This window comes from Mytilus galloprovincialis, chromosome 1 (assembly GCF_965363235.1).
Source record: "Mytilus galloprovincialis chromosome 1, xbMytGall1.hap1.1, whole genome shotgun sequence".
Classification (NCBI taxonomy): Eukaryota; Metazoa; Mollusca; class Bivalvia; order Mytilida; family Mytilidae; genus Mytilus; species Mytilus galloprovincialis.
In genome coordinates this window covers 91,518,676-91,528,506 of record NC_134838.1, presented here as the reverse complement: position 1 = coordinate 91,528,506, position 9,831 = coordinate 91,518,676, and the positions used below count along the sequence as shown (strand labels likewise).

At 31.1% G+C, this 9,831-nt stretch overlaps 1 protein-coding gene across 1 annotated transcript; it reads right to left on the bottom strand.

Annotated features, from left to right (window-relative positions):
• Positions 1 to 365: 365 nt before the first annotated feature.
• Positions 366 to 8,124, bottom strand: LOC143044515 (perlustrin-like protein). Its single transcript, XM_076216574.1, has 3 exons — positions 7,784 to 8,124; positions 4,056 to 4,151; positions 366 to 655 (listed from the first exon to the last, which is right to left on the bottom strand). The coding sequence occupies exons 1-3, from the start codon at positions 7,999 to 8,001 to the stop codon at positions 595 to 597; spliced, it is 375 nt and encodes a 124-aa protein (XP_076072689.1). The 5' UTR covers positions 8,002 to 8,124; the 3' UTR covers positions 366 to 594.
• Between the last annotated feature and the right edge of the window lie 1,707 nt (positions 8,125 to 9,831).

Here is a 9,831-nt window from a genome sequence, read left to right as displayed (position 1 = left end):
ATGTCCCCTCAGCCAAACGGACGCCCCTCTTGATTACCACAAGATTAAAAAGACGCATTTTGACTCTTTGACTTATGTTCAAAGCATCAATGCATCATATATAAAATCGATTAAAAAATACTTCCCAAAATCAATAAACAACCAACCTTAAATAGGTTTATCTATTATTGAAGACCGTATTTTGATTTATAATGGTTTACTTTTATAAATTGTGACTTGGATGGAGAGTTGTCAAATTGTCACTCATACCATACATTCTGATACCTTTATTTTTATTTAAATAATCTAAATGATTTTAGAATATTGCGTTTTCTGCATGAATGTTAGAAAGCATGAACGAGGCAGATTCAATATGTATCACGATAAATCTAACACTGAAATAAATATGTATTCTTTTTCCTTCGTTCTTTCTTTCTTTTTTCTTTATTTGTGCCTTCCCAATCGCCTGCTAAAATCATTTGCATACCGTATTCTGTTTTTTTTTCACCATTCATTTGTATTGTTTAGAACAGAGTCTGAATCTATCATAACACGTGAATTCTGTTTTAAATAAACGAATCTGCTGCGACAAAACAAGCAATTGTACAAGTGTTTTCATATTCTTATCTTTCTCTCGGTGATATCTGTATTTTCAACCACCACAGGACTCATGACCCTGAAAATAGATTAAAATTAACACACGAATGAATATATAATACTAGTATGTAGAGCGTAGGATTTTTTAATTAATGCACAAACAGATTTTGAAGGCCCCCTTAATTTTCCAAATAAAATTCTATTTGTGGAAATTTAATGTTTTAAATTATAACTGCATGATACAATAGGTCCACATGTGTACATATGATGATAACTGATGACAAACAAGTTTAATAAGGTAAATGATTTAGTAGTATTATCAACAAAAGTATTGCGTTGGTCCACGCTGTTATGCAAATGATTCTAAGTAACATTTTAGTTTTGTACGATGTAGACTGAAATGAATTGATGATGTTCAATGCAGTTTTAGATTTTTAAATAAATGTATAAGGGCAATGGTAACCTACAATAATTCAAAGTTTCTATCATATTGCTTTAGAAAAGTCGTCTTATAGCAACGATAGATAAATCACTTCTAGACTGGACAAAAACTGAGCTACTGCTAATGACGAAACATTAATTTTCCTATTAAAAAAAAGATTTGGGGAAATTTGTGTTTCATTATTAAAGATTGCTAAGATTCTTTATTTATATACATGTATATGTTCAACTCCATACTGGTAATGGTTAAACACCAACACATATCACCTGTTTCTTTTTAGGTCACGTGGCCCAAAGGGCCAAAGTGAGCTTATGCCATCACTTGGCGTCCGTCGTCGTCCGTCGTCTGTCGTCGTCCGTCGTCGTCTGTCGTCGTAAACTATTTCAAGAATCTTCTCCTCTGAAACTACTAGGCCAAATACTTCCAAACTTTAACTGAATGTTCCTTAGGGTATCTAGTTTATAAATTGTATCCGAAGTTTTGATTTATCAACAAACATGGTTGCCATTGCTAAAAATAGAACATAGGGGTCAAATGCAGTTTTTGGCTTATATCTCAAAAACGAAAGCATTTAGAGCAAATCTGACATGGATAAAAATGTTCATTAGGTCAAGATCTACCAGCCCTGAAATTTTCAGGTGAATCAAACAACCCATTGTTGGGTTGCTGCCACTTAATTGGTAATTTTAAGGAAATTTTGCAGTTTTTGGTCATTACCTTGAATATTATTATAGATAAAGATAAACTGTAAACAGCAAAAATGATCAGTAAAGTAAGATCTACAAATAAGTTAATATGACCAAAATTGTCAATTGACCCCTTAAGGGGTTATTGTCCTTTAATGACAATTTTTCACAATTTGTTCATCATATTTGCTAACTTTAAAAAATCTTCTCCTCTTAAACTACTCAACCAAATTCAACCAAACTTCAACTGAATGATCAGTAGGGTGTATAAAATAAAGTTTGTGTTTTATTTTCTATTTCGTCAAAAAACATGGCCGTCATGGCTAAAAATAGAACACAGGGTAAAATGCAGTTTTTGGCTTATATCTCAAAAACTCCAGCATTTAGAGCAAATAAGACAAGAAGTTAAAGTATTTATTAGGTCAAGGTCTACCTGTCCTGAAATTTTCAGCCGAATTGGGTAACTGGTTTTTCAGGTATAATGCCCCTGAATTGATGATATTTAAGAAATTTTGCAGTGTTTGGTTATTATCTTGAATATTATTATAGATACAGTAATAGCAATTGTATTGTGAATCATCAGATTGACCTAGACTGTATCTTAATCAAGTGTAGGGCGAACTCATGCCCATTTCTTTCCAGAGGTTCCTAAGAGGCTTTAAAAGGTATTTCCAGGATAGTACATGGCCTTTGTTACTCTGTTTAATTTACAACAAACATTAATTTATTAATTTAGTTAATAAGGCATTGTTTACCAGGTGAGCGATTCAGGCTCTTGAGAGCCTCTTGTTTTGTTTTGTTTTGTTCGTAATAACTGTATGTTACTAAGTACAAAACGATGTCAGGTAAATCAATAGTAAATATGATGCTCAATGCAGCTAGACATGGCGTAAACTATCAGTGAGACAATCACACAATTAGAATTACACATTAAGTCTGGAGAAATATCTATTATAATATTGTCAGGGATGTATAGTCGTGCGCTCTAATGGTATCAATATGTCACCATTTAAAAATTTATGTTTGTTCGTTCATCTTTTTTTTTTTTGGATTAAAGTCATTTCAGTGTAAGCCAATTGAGAAGTTTTCTTTGGAAAAAAACATGTTTTTATAGTCTACAGTGTAAATATTATCTTAACAGATATATCGATATCATATTCCATGTCTTTATAAGTTTGTTGTTCTAATGTACGTATTGGGTCTAGTTTCATAAATCCAATATAAAAATAATATGTCAGTGTATGTTTGCCAGTGAGACAACTCTCTACCAAAGATCAGACCAAATATAGGCCACCATAATACCACCGTCAACAATGAGTAAAACCAATACACCAAGCTAGAAAAGGTCCCGAAATAACAAGTGTGGAACAATTCTAACGAGAAAACTACCGGCTAGTTAATGTACAAATAAAAGTAATATCATATTTGAAGCAACAAACGACAACCGAATTAAGGACTTTGGACAGACACATATACATGATAAAGGATGTGGCGTGTTTATACATTTTAATGGCCGAGGCGCAAAGCTCTTTCCTTTTAGCCAGGATCAGAGGTGCAAAATCACAACATAATAAAAAAATAAACAAATCAATAAACGAAAAATAAATACTATAATAAACGACAGCCACACAATTTCAGGCTCATAGCACAATAACACATTCCAGTAAAACAAAATTTTTGCGTGTGAGTCTAAAAGTGTTCCCTTGAATAAAATGAATCCGACCCTCATTTAATGCATTGTATGGTATTTCTAAGACCACCTTCCTAACTTGTATGTTCAATTTGCCAATTCCGTCCAAATAACATTGAAAGGTTTGCTTTTTCAAGAATGAAACATAACAAACTTGATATGCTTAATCTTTCAGTGCATCGATATCGTGTGTCGACTTTTTCATGGTATAATAATCGTTTAATGCATGCATTTCCCATAGCCTGTGTTAACTTTTTGTAAAAGGGCTGATATTAAATGCGTCAAAAGCAGTAATAACGAGCAAATAGTTAAATACTTGTGCATAGTATGTCAAAATGCCAAAAGTATTGTAAAAATGAAAACCATGTTTAAATAAATGCATTTACCGAACTAATTAACTGTTTCGTTATTGATATCCTAACCAGATTTTTGTGTACCATCTTATTTCAATGTGGATTTAAATTACGTCTTAAAAAAGAAGAAAATAGACTAATAACCTTTTCTTGATTGAGGTATCATTGTTTTTTTTTCAAAAAGTAGAGATACGGTATTGTACATGTCATGGTACACTAGTCCATACATTAACTATGTGAGAATTTCCATTGTGATTGTTTAAGCAATGTCAATCCAAGTCCATGTTTACAAAAGCAATTTTACTTACACATTCTGACAGAACCCAACATAATCTTTCAAACTATGATGTACTATTTTCAGTGCTTCTCCTTTTGAATTTACACACATTAGTCCATCTGCACACCTATTAAATAAAAATTTATTACCAATTATCAATCAATTTTGAATTAATTAAACCTCTTATACTAATAGCAGGTTTTTATATACTACTCAATGGTGACACTTGCTTCTGTTTACATTTTGAAAATATTACACATGATATACATGTATTATTACATTAAAGCAGGAATTATTTATCCTGTCGAAGCCGCTGTTCCTGGCGGTGCATTGCTTCAGATTTTGTTAAATGAGTCTCCATTTAAACCACTAAAGCACACCTAATGTTATTGTTTATGCCGAGCTTGTCAGATATCCAATATCAATTAAGGCAAAAGTTCGTATGATACATTTTTGGAGCAGATTATTAAATGATAAAAAAATAAAATAACATATCTTGTCTACTATATAAACTTGTATTCATGAATTTTCCTATCTATGGATACCAAAACAAGTGGTTAGTATATATATAAAAATATCTAGACATCTATGGAATCAATGTCAAACATATGGCATATGCTATTTGCTGATAAATTGGTATCAAAAACTGTTAAGTAAAAACAACAAGATCAATACAAACAGTCATGGTTGTCATATATAAATGCTTCACAAAAGCGGTTATGCTAATGAAGTACTAGTATTAGGAAATTAAGTTTGAGAAATAGTTTAATATTTATTCAACAAGTCATTTGTACACACTGTGCAAATTAAAATCAAAGAACTGAAGTACTGACCATCGATTCGGATGACCGCAAGGTCTTGTGAATGGTCAAAAGCACTTGTCACAGAAAAAAAAATCACATCTCTATACCTGAAAGTGAGGTTAATATACAGAGATTACAAAAAATCTGAGACAAGTTCGTACATGGATGATGAATAAATGACAGGAAAATCATCTCACCGTAATAACTATTATATTGTAGTGATGCAAATTAGTATATAATGGTTAAAACTTTGTTGTTATATATAATATTAATATAACAGTTACATGTATATATATAATTTTCATCCATTAACTTGTATATCGTTTTATTATATTATTCTAATAATAGTGCAGTGCAAGTGCATGGTGGACACTCTTCTGTAAAAATTCGATTTTTCTAAAAGATTGGATATGAGTAGGCATTCATATTTTCACGCAAAAAAAATATTATTCTTATATTCAGAGTTACCGGTCCTTGCCGGGATTGTCGCAAAACGTTCCCGAGATATTTTTCCGCATGCTTTAACACAGTTTTTCGGTACGTGTGCATAGATATTATCAATGATTTTTTACTTATATATATATATATCTAAATAAAAACACATTTTCATATTATTATTTCATGTTCTAAACAATATTATTTTTATCAGTATTCATTGAACAGATCAGTCGAAAACCCGGTTGAAATAGAACAAAAGAATCGAAGCTCTTTGTTAGAGAAGGCGATAAATGTGTACTGTATTGTTTACTATAGTGACAAAAATTTTAAAAGTTAATAGAAACAAAGAAAATTACAATTTTCTTCTCAATTACGAGGTGTTTTATTTTAAAAACACCATTTGCATAAGTTTTCAATTTATCTAGTACATAGTTAAGCAGAACAATTAGATTTCAAGTCGACGACATGGGTATCTTTCAAGTTGGATGAAGAAAATGCATAACCTCCGATTTTTTTGAAAAAATTATCACGGACCTATAACATATCAATCTATTAGTTCAAAAATTTTCGTGTCTGCCCTTCCATATTTTTATATATCAAAGCTACAGATTGACTTTATAACACAAAAAAATAACAGTACTAAAAGATGAAATATATGGGTCAACTTGGTCGAATAGCTATTTTTTAATGAAAGTACTTGACGACAGTCTTTCAAGTTGGATGATGAAAATGCATATCTTTGAAAAAATATAATTTTTTGTGTGTGAAAACTAGGGTTTATAGTCTTTATACACTAAAAAAATCTAGTCTGCCCTTCCACGAAATTTTTGATTAGAATTTTTTAAAATTTTTATGAATTTTCGAAAATTCCACCTGACAACCGATCAGACAATAGTTTTAAGTTGAATCAATGCAGACAAGATCATTAACTGATGCTCATTAGCTAGTTGATACATTTGTCTTTTAAAATACAACTGATATATAAGGATCGTAATGGTGCAATGTGGATAAATTTATCGGTTTCCATGAGCAAAATTGGTAGCGCGTAATCCCTACAATGGCTTCCATTTCTACGGTTGTAAATAATGAACTGGCGTAATGGGGAGATAATTCTGACGAAGTAGGATCCTGACTGAGATGTATCTATAACAAAGGATAATGAATGTTATTTTGTACTCTTTAATGTTCGCGTATTTATTATGTTTATAGATCGGTTACAAACCAAAAACGAATGTTACGTAATGGAAATCTAGGCGATAGCAATACATCGAAATACCCTCATGGTCATCGCGATGTAAAAAGGTAGTCATCGATTTTCAGTTGAGACAGGAAGATGGTACTTCTAGAGACGATAGAGTATCTAACTATTGTGACTCAACTGACATTGGTGACGAATACCACTTCCTTAACTACTTGTAAAATAGAAGTAAGATAAGAAAGAACAAAATTATTTAAATGTACCGTGCTCTGTAATTTTGTATTTAGTTTATGAGAATGAAAGACTCATTGATTCATGTTGAAGGTCTTTTTAATGAAAACAACCATTCTTATTGAAGTAGATTGTTGGGTGGATTGATAGATTATTGTTTCACATCGAAAAATAAAAACAATATGTATTTTAGGGCAAAAGCATGTTATAGAACTATGAATACTGAAGATTCAAGAAAAAAGAGTGTTATGAAACTTTTAATACAAATGGGATCGTCACATGACTTTTAATTGTTAAAGTACTCGATTGACATGTAAATGGAAGTATAATTTATTTCTGACAACGGACAATTAGATAAAGAGTCATTGAAACTTTTCCTTATCCTATAATAAGTATTATTCTAACTATAAGTATAGTGTTATTCTAAAGAATGTCGACTTTATTAGGGAAATGATCTAATTGTCCGTTAACAGACTATTATTTCCACACAGATTCTGATTTCTTTGTTCTGATACCTTTACGCATAATTTATCTTTCTGCCATATTGTCGGTTCAATATTCAAATAAAATACATCCGTCTGTTTAAATACACTCCCTTAGTAAAGTTGAACAAGGACTCGAGAAACTGAAAACAAAGGTGTCAATGGTTTGTACAAACAATGCTCCGAACAAAGAAACAACTATTTATAAAAAGAAATAAGAGAAATATATTTATACAGAGAAATTCAAAAGGACTGTTAAGAGTAAAATCAAAAAAATACTGAACATCGAGTCCCTAATAAAATGGCAAAATCAAAAGCTCAAACACATCAAACGAATGGATAACAACTGTAACATTCCTAACTTAGTACATGCATTTTCTTATTCTCCAAAAATGAGGCTGAGGAAGCCGTGTCTGTTGTTTCTGTAATCTCTAGTTCTGTGTAATATATTAATGGAACCCAATTAGAAAAGTTTCGATTGTTAATGGAAAGAACATCATCCATGTATCTGGATTTGACATTAAAAGACCTGACTTCTTCGATCTTCTTGTTTTTGACAAGTGTCTGAAGGAACTCTTTATAGCTTGTTATGAAATAAGTTGCTTACCTGGGAGTCTCTGCACTACATTGCTCGTCTAGATTTAAAGCACACTCATCACAGCATCCACAAAATCTCCGAACAACTTCACAATTCGTGTCCATTAAAACCGGACATGGGTGATGTTTCAAGAAATGTCGACACTTATTATGATATCTATGACACTTAGCATCTTCTAACAAAAATAGTATTAGTATCATAACATATATAGTCGTGTATGTTTTCATCTTTATCCTTCAATTATATAATGTAAACGAACAATGCAGTAAACAATAGCAATTACCAAAATAAACCCTTATATACGTTATGCATCTGTGCATCAGTTGCACAAAGTCTGCAGTGATAAAGCTTGTTAAGCAAATGATTTTTGCACTGACTCATCTTGTTTGTTACCTAACCGAATTTCTGTTCACACGTTTATTCAACGGGGGTCAAATGCAACGAGTTACGTAATATAGTATTATGAAACTATATATTTGATATGCGTGTAAATATCAAAACCACACAAACATCCATTTGTCAATTCAATTGAAATCAATTTCTAAATTCTTTCAATAAACTAAGCTCTAATGGTATTTGCATAATATTCTTCTCATTTTTTGCTTAATATCCAGAGCCATGGACAACAAGGAATTTCGAGCTTTCTCTCTTCTATTTTATAGTGAGAAAGTCAAACTGTTATGTAATTAATCAATTTCCAAAAGTTTCTTTTTTGAAATATATTTTAGAGTGACTGGTGTCGATTAATGGTGGATAACAAAAATGACCACAAAAACCACTTCCTAATCTGTTTGGTTTATATAATATAAAATTAAGGAGATGTGGTAGGATTGCCAATGAATCAACTATCAACAAAAGTTCAAATGAAGTGGATATAATTTTAGCGATTATAGGCAATCGTGCTGCCTTCAATATATGTGCTTGTTTATCCAAGCTTGCTCGTCAATGCTCGTACTATCATTTAATTACCGATTTGTCTTGCTTTAATTTTAGACTTTATAGAAAAAGAGCATATGTTTTTTTTTTGTCATTGTATGCTTTAAATCTAAGAAACGTTTCTTTCGTGTAATACTTTTGCTCATTTTTATAAGGCATTTTCATATTTCTAATTGTTCCTTGCATCAAACGTTAGCGATAAATTATTTTGAATCAAATAGAAAATTTCAGAAATTTTTATTTGCTCCAAGTGGATCTTTCTCGTTCTTAAATACCCATTTAGAGATTACACATACACATAGACTTTCATTGTTAAGATTTTTAACGATATTAGATAACGAGCATATCTTCGGCAGAAATGTTTGTCTCGATTACCATGCCAGTGTCGTTAAACATATCACAGTCCTTGGTGTTGTGATGCTGGCTTTTGTTTCCAATTCTTATTTACATGAGAACATGGCCTTTTTTCCAAAGCGAATGAAGAGTATATTACCAGAGTTAATAATCTAGTTTTATGTGATTTCAAAGGGATATTGTATAGGTCAAAATCTCTGCTAAATCTGTATTTTTTAAAATCTATTTTTTTTCAACATAATAAAATATTTATTCATTAAATCTTGCTTGTTACAAATTTCACCCCGAGTCAAAGCTTCTCTTGATTTACCCTGTTACACTCCACTGATTATAATGGGATATAACAACTGATCCAAATTATCAACTTATAAATAATTAATAATTTGATTTCTTTATCTTTTTGAATTTTGATTTTGATAAAAAAATAAAATGAATTAATTAAGCGTGCTTTAGTTGATCTGTAACCCGACACATAAAAATGTGGTCAGACTGTCACATTCACCGTTTATAACGGAAATATTAATATTTCTTTATTATACATGTATGTGCTAAATATAACGTATAGACTGTGTCACTGCATGATTCAATGGTGTATAAATAAATCCTACTGAAAATCAAATAGCGTAGATAGTATTTTTAGTTCAATCCGGTGAATACTTTGTTAATATAATTTAAAAGATCATGAATGCATTCTACAACGGCTTAACACAGAAATAAAATATACCCGATTCAACTTTTTGCGAGTATTATTCACCTATGTCTATGAT